Source organism: Mytilus galloprovincialis, chromosome 6, assembly GCF_965363235.1.
Source record: "Mytilus galloprovincialis chromosome 6, xbMytGall1.hap1.1, whole genome shotgun sequence".
Taxonomy (NCBI): Eukaryota; Metazoa; Mollusca; class Bivalvia; order Mytilida; family Mytilidae; genus Mytilus; species Mytilus galloprovincialis.
In genome coordinates, this window is record NC_134843.1 from 93,839,964 (window position 1) to 93,864,551 (window position 24,588).

Genomic DNA, 24,588 nt, shown 5'->3' on the forward strand with positions numbered 1-24,588 from the left:
TACATGAATATAATATCAATTCATTAGTAGGACATTGGAATATAATGCAGAGTCTATGAAGAATCCAGATGTACAAAGAAATAGAATGGAATATAATGCAGAGTCTATGAAGAATCCAGATGTACAAAGAAAAATATGTGGTATGATTGCCTATGAGACAACTCTCCATAAGAGACCACGGTATAAGGTTATAGTTCCCCTGGGAAGGGTGCATCATAACATATATTTTTGTTTACTTTTTTTAAACTGAATTTTCCTTAAAAACAATATTCATATTTTCAAATTTGGCTGGAATTTGTTTGTTGCTGTTTTGTAATGACAGTATAATTGAAGGCTAAATAGTAAAAGTAGAATTCACAATAATGTTATAATTATATAAACACAAAATAGATCATTTGCTATAGTAATGATCCTCTCCTGGCTGATTTGAGAACCATTACTGATTTTTTTTGTATCAAAACTGAATAAAATTTCATTAAGAAAGAAATGAAATAAAATCAGGCACAAATAAATATTTATATATATAATACATCAAATTTTTTTGTTTAGATTTCACTTTGCATAAAATTTGATACACATTTATTTACAATACATCATTTAGAAAATTGTGTGTGCTCTTAGCACACAAAACATACTTCATTTTATAAAAGAAGATAAACAATGAAATAAATAATATAAAAGGAACACAACATTTAAATATCCGTCATGAAGCAAAGCTTCAATATGAAATCTTGACAGAGCATACATTTAAAGCTCTTTTGTGTGAAGAAGTCTATGACATTTTGTTCTTACATACATAAAAAGTACTCTAATGGATTTTTAATGCCCCTCAGAAAATTGCATTTAACTATTTTGTACTGGGTCAATTTTTTTCTTTTATTTGCATACAAATATTTCATGTGTAAATACTGTCACATACAAGGTGATAAAGATGAGAATATTAATTATGATCAATGTTAAAATGTAAATAAATGTTCAATACCCTGCAAGAATTCTTCAAAATGGGGAATCACAAAATATTGGAAATTATATTATGCAGTATTTAAGAAAAAAAAGACATTTTAATCCTCTAGAAATAAACTGACTGATCTGATTCCATTTGCAAGCTGAATAATACTGTGACAGTTCTATATCTGCTCAACATCACCGAGATTTAATCAGACAATCAAATCAGTAAATATTTTAACAAATGCCAGAGCCAAAAAGGACTATTTTTCATTCATTAAGGTTGCACAGACACTGCAAAATTTGTAATTTACAAGCTCATTTACTGGAATTATCCAAGTAAAAGAAGATATATATCACAAGTTTTCTCAAATGTCATGACCTTATAGACTAACTTCATAGAAAATTGAGAAAATGTATATAAATCTGAAAAACACATCCTTTATCTAATCATAGTAGTCATTCAAAAATTCTGATACTAAGAAATCTATAAAGAGATGTTTTGGAAAACAAGACAAGGACAAACTAGTTATATGAAAATAACTTGGCATATACAATGTACCGTAGCTCAGAAAAAGGCCAGCTTTAATATAGTCATGAGATAACTTATGCACCCCTGTAGCACTGTTAATTCTATAGATTGCATTGACTGATCTGACAATAGCACTTCTTGTATATGGATAAACAAAAAACAACTATATACAAAGTCATAAAAAATATTTCAAAGCAATGACATAGACCAGACTAGATTTAAACCATCATTTCATGATTTTCATTTCATTGTCCTCCATTACAAAAAAAAACACAGTAAAAACAACTTAAAGAGAAATATTTTCGTTTGTGAAACGTCTTCTTCACTGGCACCTTCATCTACAAAAACTCATAGAAAAACTGTAGGCTAAAGAATCTGCCATCAGAAATGTTTTGCCTTTCTTTGCATCAACTCCATGAAAGACTTCATTGATACAATCTCCATTTTGTTACATTGTAGCATCACATGTTTACATCACATATGTGATCTACAGGATTGTACAATTATGCATGACTGTTGTTCACAGTTTATTAGATATTTTGTGTCAGTTTGGTCTATCACATGGTATAGGAGTAATGTAATGTAATATTCCTGTTGTTAAGTCCTTGTTTTCATCCACTAGAATTGACACAGTTTGTTTCCAGTAGTCAAAACTGATTCTGGAACTCTGAAAGATAAAAATAATATTTTAATTAGTTGTTCTTGAACAAGTTAGCATCATCTATTCCTGTCTACAAGATATTTCACAGTGGCGGGACACGAAAAGAAAATGCTATCCATATGTGCCGACTCTTAAAAGTGGGATGGTAAATTGTGTGATTATGATGATAGTCAGTTGATTGAGACCACTAAAGGATATCACCATGACTGAAATCTGAATCAAGATCAGGTCATTGGAGAAGTGACAAAGCATGACAGTGTTTGCCTCATTTGTTAACCCGTAGCACACAACATTTTAAGGTATTATTTATAAAGGCTAAGATGTAAATTTTAACCTTGTCTGATTTCCTTCACAAATAAACTAAATACATTACCTTTCCTAAAGCACTACAGCCTTTGTCTTTGTGTAGATAATACACTAAATACATTACCTTTTCTAAAGCACTACAATCTTTAGTCTTTGTGTAGATAATACACTAAATACATTACCTTTTCTAAAGCACTACAGTCTTTGTCTTTGTGTAGATAATGATCCTGCCAGAATATTAACAAATCTCTAAAATAAAAAATAAAAAATCATGTCATATAATATAATTAACAATTGTTATTATTTCCAAACGAATAAAAAGTTTATATGATAAGAGAATTGGAATTTAATAGGTGCATGCATTATAAAGTCATTTGGTATTAGTTGCAATATTTCAATAAACTTCACTATTAGACATTACAATCATGTTTAGCACAAATCTAGGTCCATTATACTGATCCATTTGCAGGTAAGCAATAAGTGTATTTTATGGGGGGGGGGGGGGGGGGGGGGGGGGGGGGGGGGGGGGGAGGGGGAGGAGAGTTTGTTTAAATGAAGAGTTGGCATATATGAACTATTAACATTTAATAACACATAAAATAGATTCAATTGTGACCTTAATTACCAAGGAACAATTTGCTCAAGTTATCCAGAGAAAATTTTCAGTACATTTCACCTATATGAACTTTACAAAACCAATTTACATTTTGATACTGAAACAAGAGGCTCTCAAGAGCCTGAATCGCTCACCTGAATTTTTTTGGTTTAATCTCTCATCAATGATTATTTTGGCTTTTCAATTTATTTAAATGTTCTTTGAATCGTCCTATTTTCTTCAAAAGCAAAAAAAAAAATCATTTTCTCCTATGTTCTATTTTAGCCATAGGAGCTATGTTTCTTGACATACAAGGAAATGAAATATAAAATTTATACTAGATACTCTGAAACTCTAAAACTCATTTAGCCTAAGTTTGGCTGAAATTGATACAGCAGTTTCAAAGGAGAAGATTTTTTAAAGTAAGTCAACATGATGAACAAATTGTGAAAAAAGTCTTTAAAGGGCAATAACTCCTTAAGAGGTCAATTGACAATTTTGGTCAAATTGACTTATTTGTAGATCTTACTTTGCTTAACATTTTTGCTATTAACAGTTTATCTGTATCTATAATAATATTCAAGATAATGACCAAAAACTGCAAAATTTCCTTAAAATTACCAATTAAGTGGCAGCAACCCAACAATGGTTTGTTTGATTCATGTGAAAATTTCAGGGCTGATAGATCTTGACCTAATGAACATTTTTACCCCATGTCATTGCATGTCAGATTTGCTCTAAATGCTTTCGTTTTTGAGATATAAGCCAAAAACTGCATTTGACCCCTATGTTCTATTTTCAGTAACGGCGGCCATGTTTTTTGACGGATCAAAAATCAAAGCACACACTTTGTGCAGGATAATCTAAGGAACAATCATGCTAAGTTTCATCCAAATCCATTCAGCAGTTTCAGAGGAGAAGATTTTTTAAAGTTAGCAAATATGATGAACAAATTGTGAAAAATTGTCATTAAAGGACAATAACCCCTTAAGGGGTCAATTGACAATTTTGGTCATATTAACTTATTTGTAGATCTTACTCTGCTGATCATTTTTGCTGTTTACAGTTTATCTTTATCTATAATAATATTCAAGATAATGACCAAAAACTGCAAAATTTCCTTAAAATTACCAATTAAGTGGCAGCAACCCAACAATGGTTTGTTTGATTCATCTGAAAATTTCAGGGCTGATAGATCTTGACCTAATGAACATTTTTACCCCATGTCAGATTTGCTCTAAATGCTTTCGTTTTTGAGATATAAGCCAAAAACTGCATTTGACCCCTATGTTCTATTTTAAGTAACGGCGGCCATGTTTTTTGACGGATCAAAAATCGAAGCACATTCAAATCCATTCAGTAGTTTCAGAGGAGAAGATGTTTGAAAAATTGTTAACGACGACAGACGACGACGGACGCCAAGTGATGAGAAAAGCTCACATGGCCTTTTAGGCCAGGTGAGCTAAAAATTTAAAATAATACCATTTTACTGTTCAAATTCTCCCTACTTCACCTTAGAAATTATATGAACTGACCTAAAATTGCGTAATAGATTTGTACACCCACTGACGTCCATCATGTCCTCCTTCTCGTCACGGAGAGCCTGGAGATACCGCGGTAACTGGTTCTTCCTGTTGGCAAACATCAAAAATACCAGAGTTGTGTTTAAACAGCTTACATTTTCCTGGAATAACAACGAAAAAGATTTTGCTAAAGAACTGTCAGACTTCAAAATAATTGAGTTCACTTGTTGAAAACATTTTACAAGAGGTATATGCGAATTTAACAGTTTTCCTCATATGAACAAATGTCAAATGAAAAGTTCAAAATATTATTAATGTATAACAAGCATAATGTTCACTTTATCCTGCTACCCCTGTAAACACCATATCTCTATTTCAAATTTAATATATTTTTCTTCTGGAACTAGTTTGACATTCAGCATCTTATGGTGTATCATTCAAATGCTTTTCAGGAAATGATGTGTCTACCAATTTAAGTAGTTCCTAAGAAATGTGCAATGGAATATTTGATGCAATATAGAAAACACTAATATAGTAAAGATATAAAAACATTATATTACACAAAACAAAACATAGATTTTGAGGCAGTCTAATGTATTTACTCTCCGTAAACTTTTGTTCTACACCCCTCATACAAAACCAATGTGTCTTGTGTAGATAGTTTACCTGTCAATAACAATTTTACCTGTGTGAGATTCTGTACATTGATTATTTTGATCAGTTTATACAGGTAATCCAACTGTTTATTAAAATCTCCTATATACATCAACAACTTGTTTTCTTTTTTGGCATAATCTGAAAATGAAGAAAACACAAATAAAAGCTTCAGATAAATTGTAAAACTTATGAGAAACAAGCAAGATAAATTGTAAAACTTATGAGAGACAAGCAAGATGCTTTACAAACAAGAATTTGTCCAAAGTACACGGATGCCCCACTCGCACTATCCTTTTCCATGTTCCATGGACCGTGAAATTGGGTAATTATCTAATTTGGCATTAAAATTAGAAAGATCATATCATAAGCAACAAGTGTACTAAGTTTCAAGTTGATTGGACTTCAGCTTCATCAAAAACTACCTCGACCAAAAACTTTAACCGGACGGACGAACGGAGGCACAGACCAGAAAACATAATGCCCCTCTACTATCGTAGGTGGGGCATAAAAATAAATGAGTGTTATTGGGCAAAATATTTTACATAGTATTGTATGGAAACACCAAGGAGTCCGAACATTTGACACAAATTCCAAAACCTCACCTAAGTACATCCTAAAGAAGTCCTATATATGGCTAATTTATAGGCCAGATTATATAGATATGTTTTAAACAATATAGTATCCCTTTACTTACCTCGACACGGGGATTCATCATTGGTCAGATGTTCTAAGGACAATATAATATCACTTTACTTACCACGACACGGGGATTCATCATTGGTCAGATGTTCTAAGGACAATATAATATGACTTTACTTACCTCGACACGGGGATTCATCATTGGTCAGATGTTCTAAGAACAATATAGTATCAATTTACTTACCTCGACACGGGGATTCATCATTGGTCAGATGTTCTAAGGACAATATAATATGACTTTACTTACCTCGACACGGGGATTCATCATTGGTCAGATGTTCTAAGGACAATATAGTATCACTTTACTTACCTCGACACGGGAATTCATCATTGGTCAGATGTTCTAAGGACAATATAATATGACTTTACTTACCTCGACACGGGGATTCATCATTGGTCAGATGTTCTAAGAACAATATAAGACAATATAATATCACTTTACTTACCTCGACACGGGGATTCATCATTGGTCAGATGTTCTAAGGACAATATAGTATCACTTTACTTACCTCGACACGGAGATTCATCATTGGTCAGATGTTCTAAGGACAATATAAGACAATATAATATGACTTTACTCACCTCGACACGGGGATTCATCATTGGTCAGATGTTCTAAGGACAATATAAGACTACGGATAAACATATTGGAATCAACCAAGTTTCTGTTTACTGTACTGGTAAATTTATCAAACTGAAAAATAATCAATAGTTCTTAAAGTTTGCTTGATCATAAAAAGGTCAAATCAATTTTGATTTATTATAACGTTTTCCATTTGTAACTTTGAGACCCACATTCCCCCCTCCCCCTTTTCATGCATCTATTTTCTGTTTACTTTAAAGAGCATTTCTTTAATAAGAATGTTGGACATTACAGTGGTTACTTTTTTCTTTGGACATCAGATACGAGTCATTAAAGGATGAATACAAAATTTCTCACAGAAAGTGAGCTGGTCATGGGAAATTTTGGAAGTCCTTTACTACCATCTCACATTCATATTAACCATGTTTATGGGATTATTTTTTTCTTGTCTTTGAAGAAAAGCTCCTGGTCCTCACTATTTGCTATTGCAAATTTTTTATGGTCAAATCTTTCAGACTACCACTTCAAGAACTGGTTTAATGAAGCAGCCCTTAAGGAGTTTGTTAATTTAAGTTTAAAATCAGACAGTATTTCACATTGAATAATGCAGATCTTAACTTAACTTAATGCATTCTTTTAGTAACAATCATGGTAAAATTGAGTCAGTAAATTTGTTTTAATTTTTTTTTTTTTTACATCTTATAAATATTTTTACATGTCTAGTGTGAAGTTGGACATGCAGTAATTTACATGAATATTCAATACATTGACTTACCTTAGGTGAAGTATTGAGAATTTCATCAAATGATCTAAATGCTTCAATGTTGAATTTAACAAGTTCTCCCAACAAGTCAAAACTGCTTTGTAGAATTTCTTTGTGTCGTATTTCATGTTCCACAATGTTTGTTGCAACATGCTGTAAAAGATTACATAAAATAAAAAAAAATGGAATTGTGTTGGCACTACAATGGAAGCTTATTTAGGCATATTTCATTTAAATTATATAAATTCCATGTAATGTGGTCAACTAAAATGTATTCATTCTTAGTGAACTGGAATGTTTGTAAGCCATATAACTTATTCTTTGAGGTATGGACTTTTCCCATTGACGTTGTAAAAAAACCAACGTGGGTAGCAGAATAAACCTTACTTTTTATCTTTTGTAACTCGAATCTACCAAACAGACTTAATTTTCCACACTTGATTTTAACTTTTCTCAATACCAAGTATTTGGAATGGTAATATGATTTACTATTTATTTGGTGATATCTTGAAAAACATGTTGAACTGCACCTCATTTTGGCGCCTGTACAAAATCAGGAGCCTCTGGCCATTCGTGTATTATTTTTAATTTTAGTTCATTTATATGTTTTCGAGTTTAGCATGGCCTCCAATATCACTGAACTAGTACACATTTTGTTTAGGGGCCAGCTTACGCACACCTTCTAGTGCTGGATTTTCTCGCTGTGTTGAAGACCCATTGGTGGCCTTTGTTTTTGTTTTTTGCTATTGGTCAGATTGTATTCTCTTTGACACATTCCCCATTTCCATTCTCATTTGATTTTGAGTACAAAAGATTGACGGCTTAGTACAGAAGAAAATGTCTGTCCTTTTTTGTTAAGTAAATACTTACTTGCAGAAGTCCTCTCCTCATTAAGAAGACCTGATCACAGTAGGATGTATTACCTCTTAAGTAACTTTCTACAGCTCTGGCCAGCCAAAACCTGAAATATGACAATCTCAAATAAATGTTTATAATAAAATTTCTTCTAGATATCTATGGTATAGTTTCTTTTTGTATAAATGTTGAGAAATTTTCATATCCAACACAGCAAATTACCTCTTGTGTTGTTATTTTTCGCCTTGCCATATAAATATTTCATAAAATAAAAGTAACTGCAAGACATTCTGCACAAACCAAAAAAGGTCCTTGAACAAGGGTCTTCTAATGCGCTAGAACTTGAACATCTATTCTACCATGTAGAATACTATTTTAAGTCATGAAAGTCAATGAAAATGCAGGAATTTTAATAATAAATTGCATGTAATAAATTTAAACAACATGCCTTTTAAAATATAAATATAAACATCCTCAACAGAGTTATTTTATTTATGTTAGTTGAGTATTACTAAAGACACCCTTTTCTATGCCTGCCCCTCCCCCCCCCCTCTTCTTGATGCTTACCTGAAAGTTGATGTTGTGGGTTCTTTCTTCATAACTTCCACTATTTTAGTTAACAGACCTTTACTTCCTTTGCACATTAATGATCTGAAAATTTATATGAAAGGATTAATAACATTACTTTGTTTACATTAAAAAAAGTCACCTTATACAATACACATCAAAGACAAGAGTGCATACACTGAAATGTCTCGCCTTCTTTACTAATCATTGATATTATGTTGATAGTCCTAAGTATAAAGCTTGATTACAACTGTCACATAAACATTAACCAAGATAGCTAAACAAAGACCAATGAACCATGAAAATGAGGTCAATGTCAGATGCACCATGCCAGGCAGACATGTACAGCTAACAAAGCTTCCATACAACAAATATAGTTGACCTATTACTTATAGTTTAAGAAAAATAGACAAAAACACAAAAACTTAACACTGTGCAATGAACCGTGCAATTGAGGTCATGGTCAAATAAAACCTGTGGGACTGACATATAGATCATAATATATTTCCATACACCAAATATAGTTGACCTTTGGCATATAATATTAGATAAAAAGACCAAAACTTAAAAACTTAACTTTGACCACTGAACCATAAAAATGAGGTCAAGGACAGATGACATCTGCCCGCTAGACATATACACCTTACAACCATTCCATACAACAAATATAGAAGACCTATTGCATAAAGTATGAGAAAAACAGATCAAAAAACTTAACCTTGTTCACTGATCCATGAAATGAGGACCTTGCAAGGTACGCACATACCAAATATAGTTATCCTATTACTTATAAGAGAGAATTCAACATTACAAAAATTTTGAACTTTTTTTTCAAGTGGTCACTGAACCATGAAAATGAGGTCAAGGACATTGGACATGTGACTGACGGAAACTTCGTAACATGAGGCATCTATATAAAAGTATGAAGCATCCAGGTCTTCCACCTTCTAAAATATAAAGCTTTTAAGAAGTGAGCTAACGCCGCCGCCGTAGCCACCGCCGGATCACTATCCCTATGTTGAGCTTTCTGCAACAAAAGTTGCAGGCTCGACAAAAAACTACAAGGGCCATTAATTGCATTGATACAGTGGCAAACTTGTATGAAAACAATATCTTTTCATGAATTAACTTTTAGTATCTATTGTATTATCACTTTATAACTGTTTGAAACTTAACTTGTAAATACACTTACTTATTTACAGCATCAAGGTTAGGTAACGATAAATTACCAGCTTTAGCTGAAAGGAAATAAAACATACATTTTATGATGTTACCAACAATATATTTATCTTATAGCAACAGAAAAGCATGGAACATAACTGCTAAATATCTGAAATTAAACAGTATCGGTAAACAGAAACTAAGTGTCTGACAGATACCAAAAGTGTATAACAGATATGAAAAGTGCTCTCTCTTTAAAACTTTAAAAAAATGTATATGAAGACAAAAACAGAAACTGCAAGTTACTTCTCACTGATGATACCCCTGCCTATTTCGGTAAACAGGGAGTTGTTGAGTCATAGCTAAAACAGTAAACCCCAACTTTTTTTTAAAACAGAGATATAAAAATACATATCCTTTCCTTAAACTATATCTTTATTTTCTCTAATTATAACTCCACCAGAATTTCCTTTTTAAAAAACTGCAGATATGTTTACTAACATATTCAAAACAATCTATAACTATACTTACTGTTAATTCTTTTAACTTCATTGAGCTCATTTTTGGATAATAACAAATGTTTATAACTGAAAAGAAACAGCAATGTTGATATAGAGATTAAGAGGCAACTCTCTATCAAAATGAACAAGAGTGCACACGCTGAAATGTCTCGCCTTCTATACTAATCATTGATATTATGTTGATAGTCCTAAGTATAAAGCTAAGCTTTATTACAACTGTCACATAAACTTAACATTAACCAAGATAACTAAACAAAGACCAATGAACCTTGAAAAAGAGGTCCAGGTCAGATGAACCATGCCAGGCAGACAGGTACAGCTAACAATGCTTCTATACAACATATATAGTTGACACATTACTTATAGTTTAAGAAAAATAGACCAAAACACAAAAACTACACAAAATATAGTTGACCTATGGCATATAGCATTAGATAAAAAGACCAAAACTCAAAAACTTAACTTTGACCACTGAACCATGAAAATGAGGTCAAGGTCACATGACATCTGCCCGCTAGACATGTACACTTAACAATCATTCCATACAACAAATATAGTAGACCTATTGCATATGGTATGAGAAAAACAGACCAAAACACAAAAATTTAACTATAACCACTGAACCATGAAAATGAGGTCAAGGTCAGATGACACCTGCCAGTTGGACATGTACACCTTACAGTCCTTCCATACACCGAATATACTAGCCCTATTGTTTATAGTATCTGAGATATGGACTTGACCACCAAAACTTAACCTTGTTCACTGATCCATGAAATGAGGTCGAGGTCAAGTGAAAACTGTCTGACAGACACAAGGACCTTGCAATGTACGCACATATCAAATATAGTTATCCTTTTACTTATAATAAGAGAGAATTCAACATTACAAAAAATTTGAACTTTTTTTTCAAGTGGTCACTGAACCATGAAAATGAGGTCAAGGACATTGGACATGTGACTGACGGAAACTTCGTAACATGAAGCATCTATATACAAAGTATGAAGCATCCAGGTCTTCCACCTTCTAAAATATAAAGCTTTTAAGAAGTGAGCTAACAGACTATGCGAAATACGTCGGACCGTCGGACAAATCCGGTGAATAATGGATCGGTCTGGTAAAATTTTGTTGAATTCCGGTCCGAATGTCCGGTGTTTTTTTTCATGGAACATTCTAGCAAAATTGCCAAACGATCTCAAATTCATTTTCATCTTTATTATTCACCACAGCGATGTTTATTTTGTTCAACCGCTAGCTTTATGCCGAACATCGACAACCAGTTATGTGTAAATCCGGGTAAAAACATATCTGACTGTCAAAAACAACAATGGATGCCATCATTGGCACAACCGGAAATGTAAATAAAACCGGATCAGATTCTGGGAACGGATAAGGATAATTCCGGGTTTGCCGATTTAAATACAATAAATGAATAAACATCCAAGCAGATCACAAAATTTAGCTATGAAATATAACCACAAGAATTGAAAACCAAAAGATATATGAAAAAGAAAGAAGAAACAGGAAATAATATTTTATACAGAAACTCTAGTAAATTATGTTTAGTTCACAAACATTGTCAAAATCCAATAAAATGGGACATTACTCTTCACTGAAATGCATTCAAGCAATTGTGCACAACTTTCATAACAATATCCCCTCTTGTTACATCATTTTGTTTTAATTTTTGCATTTCGGGGAGGAGTAGGGCACAACAAAGTCATATGTTTGTTGTTTTTTGTCGGATAATATACAATTAGATGTAAAAAAAAATTGGTCTGGTAAAATTTCATTCGGTCTGGTAAAGCTAGGATGCTTACCAGACCGAATGTCCTGTAAAAATAAAATTCATTCGCGTAGTCTGAGCTAACGCCGCCGCCGTAGCCGCCGCCGGATCACTATCCCTATGTCGAGCTTTCTGCAACAAAAGTTGCAGGCTCGACAAAAATCATGAAAATTTCACATGAATCTAAGTTTTTCTAGCCATTAAACCAGGTTCATCCCACTATTATACCAAGTCAGAAATATTGCAGTTGTTAACAAATAGTTTGTTTCTATGTATGTTGGGGTTTGTTTTTGTTGCACTTCAGTGTTTCTGTTGTGTTGTTTTCCTCCTATAGTTGGTTTTGCCCTCCGTTTGTAACCTGGATTTGTTTTCACTCAATCGATTTATGACTTTTGAACAGAAGTATACTACTGTTGCCTTTATTTTTCTATTGTTTATATTTTATATTGCTGTCTAAGTAATTAACCCATTCTCTGAGAGTTCCTTTATTTATGGTATTTTTGTATTTGTTTGCATTGGATAAAATAAGCCATAAATTTTCTGGTATAAACAAACAGGATGTATATATAACAAGAGTGCACACGCTGAAATGTCTCGCCTTCTATACTAATCATTGATATTATGTTGATAGTCCTAGGTGTAAAGCTAAGCTTTATTACAACTGTCACATAAACTTAACATTAACCAAGATAACTAAACAAAGACCAATGAACCTTGAAAATGAGGTCAAGGTCAGATGAAACATGCCAGGCAGACATTTTCAGCTAACAATGCTTCTATACAACATATATAGTTGACCCATTACTTATAGTTTAAGAAAAATTGACCAAAACACAAAAACTTAACACTGTGCAATGAACCGTGAAAATGAGGTCAGGGTCAAATAAAACCTGCGTGACTGACATAAAGATCATAAAATATTTCCATACACCAAATATAGTTGACCTATGGCATATAGTATTAGATAAAAAGACCAAAACTCAAAAACTTAACTTTGACCACTGAACCATGAAAATGAGGTCAGGGTCACATGACATCTGCCCGCTAGATATGTACACCTTACAATCATTCCATACAACAAATATAGTAGCCCTATTGCATATAGTATGAGAAAAACAGACCAAAACACAAAAATTTAACTATAACCACTGAACCATGAAAATGAGGTCAAGGTCAGATGACACCTGCCAGTTGGGCATGTACACCTTACAGTCCTTCCATACACCGAATATACTAGCCCTATTGCTTATAGTATCTGAGATATGGACTTGACCACCAAAACTTAACCTTGTTCACTGATCCATGAAATGAGGTCGAGGTCAAGTGAAAACTGTCTGACAGACATGAGGACCTTGCAAGGTACGCACATATCAAATATAGTTATCCTATTACTTATAATAAGAGAGAATTCAACATTACAAAAAATTTGAACTTTTTTTTCAAGTGGTCACTGAACCATGAAAATGAGGTCAAGGACATTGGACATGTGACTAACGGAAACTTCATAACATGAAGCATCTATATACGAAGTATGAAGTATCCAGGTCTTCTACCTTCTAAAATATAAAGCTTTTAAGAAGTGAGCTAACGCCGCCGCCGTAGCCGCCGCCGCCGCCGTAGCCGCCGCCGGATCACTATCCCTATGTCGAGCTTTCTGCAACAAAAGTTGCAGGCTCGACAAAAACAGAAATCACTACTTATAAGAGAACTCACATATACACAAGTGACTACACAGAACTGGTGTTAAATTAATTTGTTTCTTACTTAAGGAAATTCGCTTGTCATGTTTTGGGTTTTTTTGTCAGATTTTCAGGTTTTATCCATGTGAATGCCTTTAGAAAATTTGCCCATGGACCCCATTTTTCTTTTTTTTTAATAAATCTTTTACATATAAGCCATTTGTAAAAGCCTTCTAAAATCTTATTCATTTTTTAATAGTTTTTAGAACTTTAACTTGTCAATGATAAAGCTATGATAAATCAAGAGAGAATATTTTCCTGCCAAAATTCCAATGGCTAATATCTCGAAAACAAGCACATTGGCCCCTTTATTTTTTTGGCTTTTTTATTCCTCAATTAAAACCCTATCAATATATACTAGTTTTATGAAAAGTTATTTATTTTGAATCTGAGCAGCAAACTTCCTTAAAATGATATAAATGGCTCACATACACTATTCAAGCGTCAGATGTATGCAGAGAAACAAGGGGGTAGGATTCAAACTTAATTAGAACGATGACAGACAGAAACAATGGATTTGATTGATTTTGATTTTTGAGTAGGGTTTTTTAACGCTACTTTTTAGCACCGCATTTAGGCTATTTCGTGGTGACAAGAAACAATGGAGAAGTTTTATGAACTCTGAACAATCTACAAAAACTAGACAGGAATTAAATGTACTGTACATCAACAGGGTGACTGTATATGAATCATACTTACTCAGAATGATCACAGAAACTATGTACAAGTCGTAAAAACTGGATTTTTAATGCCACTTCCTGTAAAAATAGGACAATGGATCGTTATTATATACAAATATGTTGAAAATAAACTAAAACATATTTTATTGCAATGTTTGTATATAGAAAATAATGAAATGTCAGGCAACAACAGTATATGTGGCTAAAGACTTTCAGTCTTCTAATGATTAAAATAATGTGTTGAAAATTGCAATGCATAAAGACTGCGTATTGATACTGAAGTTGAGTTGATTGTTGTCTCATTGGCAATCCTACAACATCTCCTTTTTTAAATATAATATCCAGTTTTGAATTGTTGGAAAATACAAGCCTAAAAAGATAGATTTAGTAATGGCTCTTTCTGCCAAAAGGCACATTAGAAACAAACCAGTTATGATCAATTGTTTGGCTTGACTGTGATCTATCAAGCATCATTAATTCTGTCACTCTAATGAACCATATTTGGTCAATTCTTCTGACCTATGACAGACGGACCTTTTCTTTTTGACTCAGAATCATTATTAAATACTCACAGGACTACATTCACAGGCTGCGTTGTGTCCACGTAATCTGTTCCTACTGCTGTATCGGCTTCTGTCAACAATAATATATTTATAGATTTCATCTCATCAATGGTATAATACAGGTTTGATCAATACTTATTCATTTAACTATTCCAATTCCCAATTTTTAATTTTTTTTTATCAATGCAATTTTACATCCTAAATTCTGTCTAATTATATATATGATACTATGACAGTTAATTCTATATTTATGGAAGACATTTTACAATTATGCAAACAGCAAGTTCAGAAGCACAAATTAATTCATCACATTAGGAACTTTTACTTTGAAAGATTCTTTCTATAGTATAGCATGTATAGTATATTTAAACAAGAATGTGTCCAAAGTACACGGATGCCCCACTCAATCATTGTCCATGGACTGTGAAATAGGGTAAAAATCTAATTTGGCATTAAAATTAGAAGGATTATACTATAGGGAACATGTGTACTAAGTTTCAAGTTGATTTGACTTCAATTTCATCAAAAACTACCTTGACCAAAAACTTTAACCTGAAACTTCCATTTTCATTTTCTATGTTAAGTGGACCGTGAAATTGGGGTCAAAGGTCTAATTTGGCTTTAAAATTAGAAAGATCATATCATAAGCAACAAGTGTACTAAGTTTCAAGTTGATTGGACTTCAGCTTCATCAAAAACTACCTGGACCAAAAACTTTAACCTGAAACTCCCACTTTCATTTCCATGTTCAATGGACCGTGAAATTGGGGGTCAAAAGTCTAATTTGGGTTTAAAATTAAAAAGATCATATCATAAGCAACAAGTGTACCAAGTTATAAGTTGATTGGACTTCAGCTTCATCAAAAACTACCTTGACCAAAAACTTTAACCTGAAACTCCCTTTTTCATTTTCTATGTCCAATGGACCGTGAAATTGGGGTCAAAAGTATAATTTGGCTTTAAAATTAGAAAGATCATATCATAAGCAACAAGTGTACCAAGTTATAAGTTGATTGGACTTCAGCTTCATCAAAAACTACCTTGACCAAAAACTTTAACCTGAAGCAGGACGAACGAACGAATGAACGGAGCCACAGACCAGAAAACATAATGCCCCTCTACTATCGTAGGTGGGGCATAAAAATTAGCTTAAACCATAATATAAATACATACACTTGACACTTCCAAATAAACTGATCAAACAATTCACTTAAACCAGGTGCTAATTTCAGTTCTGCCAGCTTTCTCTGTACCTAGAATAAAACAACAGGTACATAAAAAAACACAATACAGTTGGCCAACAGGCATGTCCTTAACAGTTGTGTAAGTGTCATGAGTGCTTAAGAAAAAAATTCACAGGTAGTTTTTTTTATTTTTCATTTTCATTACCCCATCAGCTTGTTTATTAAATTTTTTATTCATAAAATGTCACAATGAAATAAATAAACATTCATAAAATGTCACAATGAAATAAATAAACATTCATAACATGTTCTAATGGAATAAACATTAAAGTTTTTTTTGGTGGTGTTAAATGAAATATAAGAAAAGGTTCTTATGCATGCAGTGCTATGGACATTCTTCATACAACAGATTTCCATTTATGTTTTTAGCACCTACAATTATGATCCATCAAGGGTTTTATCCATCAAAAGTCATAAAAAAATGTCCTTATTTTTATGTTTTTGCTGTAAATGAGGCATGAGAATGAATACAATATTTCTTCTGTTTCACAGTTCAATTTTAAATTTTTTAAAGTATTTTCCATTACTAAAGAAATTAGATGTAACTATATAGTTTTTCCCCTTGTCAAATGAATAACAACCCCATGCGTTCCTAACAACATTGTAAAATTACCTTATCCTGACATATATTGCAGCTGACCTTTGAAATCAAATTTTAGCACATGTATATGTGTGTGAATTTTGTTCCTTTTGTTTTTCTTACCTTTTTCCGATGTTTTCCTAATAAGAAGAGACCCAGTACATAAACCACCTCTACTCTCTGTACAAGTTCCTCTGTTATTTTTAGACCCTGCTGGACATTCATAGCTCCACCTGCTGATGTGGGCTCAGATATTCCTGAAATAATAATCACTTTAAATATGTGGCAAAAAAAAAAGAGAAATATTAAATGGAAAATACAAATTCTATATTTTTCAGTAAAAACTTGAACCGATTCTTACATATTATTTAACGGTTCTTTGTCAGTTACAATCATCCTTAATAAAATTAACGAAAACATTTTTGTTTTGTTTTGCTGGTTAATTATACTGACTGGAACAGGTCACTTCTAAAATCCTTTTTTTACCCAAGCAGATTTGCATTAATTTGATAACATCTATAATATTATTGTCCTACTTTTGACTGTACAACATAACTTATCTTACCCCCAATAAAATCCTCATCATCATCTACTGTGGGTGTGTCATATACCTCCTCCGCCATTTGATTTTCTATCCATTCCATCCAACAATCTAACTCACTCACCATTCCCCTGTATCTGGGGGTATCTAAAAACAAGATAAATTGTAATTGCATCAGCACTATGCATACAAATGAGTATTTTCAAATAATTGGAAAAAGGCTTACTTTCGTCTTTTTCTAACCAGTTGTGTTATTTTCAAAATTCTTTTCGTCAGTTGATTTATTGTTGTTGGTTCAATGTTTTTTTCTTTCTTTTTTTATCTGTGTTTTTCATTTATTCAGTTGTTCAAATGTGAAATATTAATTATGACATTATATTTTATTAAACAACCAATAATCATAATCTTATCAAGATTTTTCCTCATCGATGAATAAACGAAATTTTTCCTATCAAAAGTCTTTTCTTTTGAAAAGAATATTAAGTTCATCCTTCTTGAAGTAAAGTTTAAAAAGCGCTCAATACGAAAAAAATAACAAGTGCACTACAAACAGACTTACAATCTTTCATTACAGCCAAGTTCACAAGTCTGGGCAGTAACTCTGGAATACCAAGTAACAACTCTGAAATAACAAAACAATTTCCATGACAATAAAATGTTATTATTTACCTTACCATATATTTCATATTTTGTTTTTGATTTCAAATAATCATTCTACTTTCTAATGAATACAAATAAATAAAATTTATAGTCATCTAACAATCAGCATTCTTGTTCAATTACAATCATAATAAATTGACTCTATATTAAACAAATTATAAATTGTATTATTCTTACCTTGATTAATATCTCTAACATTGACAAAACCTCGACTTCTTTTCTGTTTATTCTGGGCAAACACTGAAATTATAAAACATTTGTTTTAAACCATTTATTTTGTATTGTGGAAACTTCCTAAATTAACACCATAGTTCAGAATAACAAAATACTGTGCTGCAAAAACATTATACATGTAAGGTCAACATTCAGGGTTTAAGCTAGGATTTTGAGGGCTTTAGTCACTTTTGCGCGCTATTAAAATCAACCTTATTTTGTGTAAAAGCAATGGACCAATGATTATATTACTAGCTTAGTCAGATTTTAAGGGATTGAGACACCAACCAGCATGATTGGCAGTTATTGTATGATTTGACTGTATTGGCCATTATGAAAGATTCTGACATGGAATCCAGAAATTTAGTTCACAATTTCTCTTCAGTTTGTTCCAGGGGTCATTCCTGATCAACAAAAGTTGGATTCTATTTTTTTTAAACATGGAATCACAGCAGAAATTAATGTGCAATGATTATTTCACTGCATAATCATTATCCTTATAAAACGTCTAAGTCGATATTTGGAAATCATTTCTATCAAGTTTGAAATGTATAAAATCCTTTTTGGAACGATTATAATGACTGAAAGGAGGTTGTAAACAAATCAACAATAGATCACGTTTACTACTTTCGGTTTTAAAATGAAACGAAAACGGGAAGTGACACGTGGATAATAAATTCAAAACGAGTCCGGATTCATCAGAAAATTGTCATTTTTCGATTTAATTTCCTTCAGTAAGAGATATATATTTGTCTCTCTCGTTTAATTGATTCTAAATGATTTCATATTTTACGTTTACTTTTGAATGTCTATAAATAGTCAAAAAGAATACTTTCACGCATGCGTAGAACACAGTACAGGAAGCACCTGTTTAACATCGTGAACTTTTTGAATAAACACATTAAAGTTCTTTATTTTAAATGGAAATTGTCGAAAGCTTTTGATGAAAAATCTAAATCAAATATGACGAAAATACCTTTGAATGACGAATCTACGACAAACTAACTTCAGATTGTGATCGTTTAGGAAATATTGAAATTCAAATGCGAACTGTCCGGGATGTTACATTTTTTATTAAATGACGAAATTATACTCCTCGGTAGGTCTTTTCACCACCGAACACCGCCAAACACCACCGAACACCCCAAAAGTTTATTATTTTGTCTTTTATCGTTATCAATGTGAATTAAATATAATATTCAAGTTATTTATTCAACAAATCAGAAGATTGAAAGTCCAAATATCTACAGAAAACTGAAAGGAAGAGTCTTATAACATCCCACTTTTTGAACTCCGCTGACCCTCATGGACACCTCAAATATACTTTTTTCCATTTTTTCTTTCTAACTCTTCTATAAAATAGTTGTACCAATAATAATAAAAGAGAAAAATATCAAAATCTAACCAATAAACAGAGTTCCAGGATACTTGAACTGATTACTTATTATATATATTTGAATTTTATAACACACACAATGTAATCCGGAAAGTGATGAATCCGGAGACGTTTTTTCTTATATTAATTTTCGATTTTAACATAAAAATGATGCCCATAAAAATCAAAAATTGATTAAATTATATGTAATTTAATTTATTTTATCGTTTTATTGTATAATATCAAAGTTTGTCTTAGTGGTTGGTGGTTTTTCAGGTGTTCGGCGGTGTTCGGTGGTGTGCGGTGGTGTTCGGTGGTGAAAAGACCCACCCTATACTCCTGGTTGTTGAAATGCCAACTGACAGATTTTCCTGGGGAAATAAATATGATGGTCATTCTATGATGGGGTTAATTAATAAATTACGGATAAGTGACCCATCTGATGGCGATAAGCGGATTAGTTGTAATCACAACTTGTAACACCTGTTGAAAATGTTAATTACCTGGAGGTCATAAACTTGTCAAAAACATGAAGACAGGTAGATTTATGGTTTTTATGGCGAATTTTTTTTTACACTTTCAAAATTAAAGTGACGAAATTGATTTGAAATACTTTCGTCAATGAGAAAACCTTTTCGTAAAATACGAAAGTGACGAGCGCTAGCAAAATCACTGAACATTGATCTGATTTTTGCATACAAATGGAAAATATCCGTTTTAAGTTTAGAACCAGATCTAAATAATAATGTTTGCGAATATTAAGTTCATCCTTCTTGAAGTAAAGTTGGATCATACGGTCAAACCTGTCCAAACACACACTCACGAGACTTTGTGCTTTGTTTGGTTTTCACAGGTGTTCCGATTGTAGAGGTAAACGGAAGTCAACACCAAAATATTAATAATAAATAGGTGACACAACAGATGACCATTTATTTTCGTGTTGATTTAGATGTAAAAATATAAGTTAATGAAGATAGACGTATTGCTACAATTTTTTGTATATAAATCAAACGCCACTCACTTAATCACGCTTGTCGTTTTCAAACTATAAATTGTTCAATTATGTCCGACATGGAGTGATTTTGCTTTTTATAATTATTTCCTCATCCGTTAATTCACTGACCAATTCAGATTCCCAGTACCTGTCAAATGACTATTCCGTAATTGAATATAAATAGGGACTCTAAAGGGAATACGGCATCCTGTAAACGAAAGCCATTGACCTTGTTGTGTTTCACAACTTCTTAATCCAGTGAAAAGCTTTAAAACTATTATTTAATCAAACAGTTCAGCTACAGAATGGCAGTTATGATTTTGTGGCCGTAATTATTTGAGTAATGACTAATGTGCATTTAATTGATCTTGGGGAAAGTTTCTTGTGTTTGATTAATTAAATCACGCAAATAATTAAAAATATTTTTTGTTTTGATTGCTATCAATCGATTTCGAATACATATTTACTAAGGAGCCTTCAAAAAGCATTCTGAATTTGGTGTTGACAGGCTTCATTTTTTTTCAGGTAAGATTAACCTTAATTGATAGGGAAATTCTGTAGGACTTTGAACTGAAAGGTAAGATTAACCTTAATTGATAGGGAAATTCTGTAGGACTTTTAAACTGAAATTTGGTTTTATCAGGGTTCGGTTTACCCAGGTTTCACTGTATAGATTAATGGATATGTAATGTCCAATGATTGAAACAGGTCTCAAACCCCTGTTGGCATACATGTAACTCTAAGCTAGTGTAGGCTTAATTAGACAAGAACACTAATTCAACAATCAAATACCAACATGACCATCACAAATCTATGGATATCAAAATAATCTACATTGATGATATATAATATGATTCACATTACCAACTTACATGAAGATTTGTTTTCGTAAATATCAAGGTCAGATATTGCCACTGCCAATATTCTACAGAAGTTAGCAAGTTGTGAGTCAGTCAATGATAGAATCAGTGTCTTTATATTAGCTACAAAACAAAAGTATACAATTAATGTCAATCTAAAATTTGTAGCCTTGACAATATGCCTCTTAAATCTGGAGTAAATCATCTATTAGATAGGTTAGAATTTAATCTAAGAGCTAAGAGTGCAAAGTCATGGAATTTCATTCTGGTTGTAATAATGTGCTTTACATAATAGAAAACTAGGGGCTCTAAAGAGCCTATGTCGCTCACCTTGATCTATGTGCATCACATAAACGAAGGACACAGATAAATTCATAACAATATTGTGTTTTGGTGATGGTGATGTGTTTGAAGATCTTACTTTACTGAACATTCTTGCTCCTTACAATTATCTCTATCTTTAAAGAACTGGCCCAGTAGTTAAAATATTTTGTAAAAATTTACAAAATTTACAAAATTAACAAAATTGTTAAAAATTGACTACAAAGGGCAATAACTCCTAAAGAGGTCAATTGACCATTTTGATCATTCTGACTTATTTGTAGGTCTTACTTTGCTGTACATTATTGCTGTTGAAAGTTTATCTATCTATAATAATATTTAAGATAACAACCAAAAGCTGAAAATTTTTCATATAGAAGTGATTGAAATTCTGAAAAATCCTTGGATTCTGAAGTTTCATACTAATTTATGGAATACTCATTTTTGTACCATCAATATTAGGCAAGTTTTCTTTCTTTCTAGTTCAGTTAATTTAAACTTCTGGTATTTACAAATTATTTATCACAATAAACTGTTAATAACTAGGAACTGTATACTTACTTATTCTATGTAGATCTAACACTTGTCGTTTAGACTGTAACATATCCTCTACCAATTGACAAGCATTTATAAAAGTCTTTGTATGAGATAACAATGTAAACACATAATTCAGTACTTCATCATCCTCCATTAGAATATTAATCACATGATCACCAATACTCTGAAAAAATAATCACATGATCACCAATACTCTGAAAAAAATAATCACATGATCACCAATGCTCTGAAAAATATCAGAATGTTGATCACATGATTACCAATACTCTGAATAGTCATGCGGTATGGGCTTTGCTCATTGTTGAAGGCCGTACGGTGACCTATAGTTGTTAATGTCTGTGTCATTTTGGTCTTTTGTGGATAGTTGTCTCATTGGCAATCATACCACATCTTTTTTATATTAATCACATGATTACCAATACTCTGAAAAGTATCACGTTAATCACATGATAACCAGTTTTTGAAAAATTGATATCAATACAATTCAAGGTCAGGGGAGTAAATGCTGAGGCAGAAGTTTAATATCAAAGTAATATGCAATGAAAAAAGATACCAGAAAAGTTTAAAATCAAAGCTACTTCCAGTAGGAAAGCTTTAAAATGATGTTTACATGTGAAGGGTTGTTTAATGGTATTCTGCAAATCTCAACACATTTTGAAAACAGTAGTCCTATGGCTATAGCTCATTACAATAAAATGGAAAGGTAGAATAAAAAAAAATCTTTTAAGCATTTTTTATTCTTTAATTTTCATACACATTTTATTCTTCGTCCATCTTCCTGGTGGTTTTATTTACATTTAATTACAGTTGAGTTCTGGGTAGTTCAAATTTATAAAAGTACAAATTGTATAATCCATTCAATTTCAAGATATTTAAACTTACAGTTGTAGATATTTTTGTCAAAATTTCCAAAACCAGACTCTTGATTCTGAGTAACAGGTCAGACTCTGGATATCCAACTAAAAGTACAAATAAAATATATAATGACATAAAGAGTTATTTGAAACATAAATTGACAGCATTTTTATCATTTGACATTTTATTTGTCTGCCTTTTTAAAAGTAAGATGACATCATCATGAAATACAGTGACTATAGGCTGTTCAGGATTTTGTTTTTTGTGGTCTTTGATGAAATTATACTTTTTAATACACATGTAAGAGGAAGGACGTTTACTTTCAAGGATAATAAACTGTAATACATGCATGACAATGGTGGAGTCAGATCAAACAGGCCTGCAATGTCTATTTTGCACGATTTCTGGATTGATTGATTGGTATTTAACACCACTTTCAACACTATTGTGATATTTCATGGTGGTGCAATATTTCTGATGTGGACCAACTATAGCTATTGAGAAATGTATATATTGCTTACCTTTGATGTTTTTACATGCCTGGGGAAACTGTGTGTTAAACATCAAAATTCTCATCAATACCTAAAAAAGAAATCATAATTAGTGTAATAAATCTTAATTTTGTTTAGGAAACTTTTAGTAGCCAAGATTAAAAGTGATTTTGTTTTTAACTGAGCATTTATCATTAAAAATATGTATGATCTTTGTCTGTCCATGAAACATGGTCAAAAATGTTTTATCAAATTTAATAAGTATTGTGTGAACAGTAATTATAAATAAAATAATTTAGGATAGATATAATAAATATAATACAGAATAATCATATACTGGTAGTACAAATCGTAAGAAATTTTAAGTGATAGAATAAAACTCTTCAGTTCTGAAGATATCTTTCATGGCTGCAGGTTTAAACCAGGTGCTCCGCAGGGCGCAGCTTTATACGACCGCAGAGGTCGAACCCTGAACAGTTGGGGCAAGTATGGACAAAACATTCAAGCGTGATCCAGCTCTGAATTTGGATTGTGATCAAATTTTTGACAATACATGGGTTTTTTTTACACAAAACAAATGTCAAGATTTTACAAATCAATTAAAGATTTCTTCTTCAAACTTTTTAAATCTAAAATTAAATAGTTGACACAGCATAGGTTTCTGACACAGAATGAATGTGGTCTAATGAACTTAAAAGTTTTTTTTTGCCTTTGAGTAATTCACTATGCTGTTGAATATTAATCCTCTCAAAAAAATGTT

General features: G+C 32.1%; 1 protein-coding gene across 1 annotated transcript in view; it reads right to left on the reverse strand.

The window, feature by feature from the left end:
* Positions 1-373: 373 nt before the first annotated feature.
* Positions 374-24,588, reverse strand: part of LOC143080763 (short transient receptor potential channel 4-associated protein-like) — a 37,692-nt gene continuing 13,477 nt past the window's right edge. Inside the window, exons 4-24 of the mRNA XM_076256786.1 lie at positions 23,859-23,919; positions 23,365-23,441; positions 22,486-22,645; positions 21,616-21,726; positions 18,339-18,401; positions 18,061-18,123; positions 17,526-17,648; positions 17,084-17,217; positions 16,310-16,389; positions 15,146-15,206; positions 14,593-14,651; positions 10,379-10,434; positions 9,879-9,924; positions 8,687-8,770; positions 8,135-8,225; positions 7,277-7,417; positions 6,501-6,612; positions 5,248-5,357; positions 4,575-4,723; positions 2,627-2,693; positions 374-2,144 (exon numbers count right to left, since the gene is read on the reverse strand). Coding sequence (XP_076112901.1) covers positions 2,022-2,144; positions 2,627-2,693; positions 4,575-4,723; positions 5,248-5,357; positions 6,501-6,612; positions 7,277-7,417; positions 8,135-8,225; positions 8,687-8,770; positions 9,879-9,924; positions 10,379-10,434; positions 14,593-14,651; positions 15,146-15,206; positions 16,310-16,389; positions 17,084-17,217; positions 17,526-17,648; positions 18,061-18,123; positions 18,339-18,401; positions 21,616-21,726; positions 22,486-22,645; positions 23,365-23,441; positions 23,859-23,919 — 1,971 coding nt within the window. The 3' untranslated portion in view covers positions 374-2,021. The remainder of the gene's footprint in view (positions 2,145-2,626; positions 2,694-4,574; positions 4,724-5,247; positions 5,358-6,500; positions 6,613-7,276; positions 7,418-8,134; positions 8,226-8,686; positions 8,771-9,878; positions 9,925-10,378; positions 10,435-14,592; positions 14,652-15,145; positions 15,207-16,309; positions 16,390-17,083; positions 17,218-17,525; positions 17,649-18,060; positions 18,124-18,338; positions 18,402-21,615; positions 21,727-22,485; positions 22,646-23,364; positions 23,442-23,858; positions 23,920-24,588) is intronic.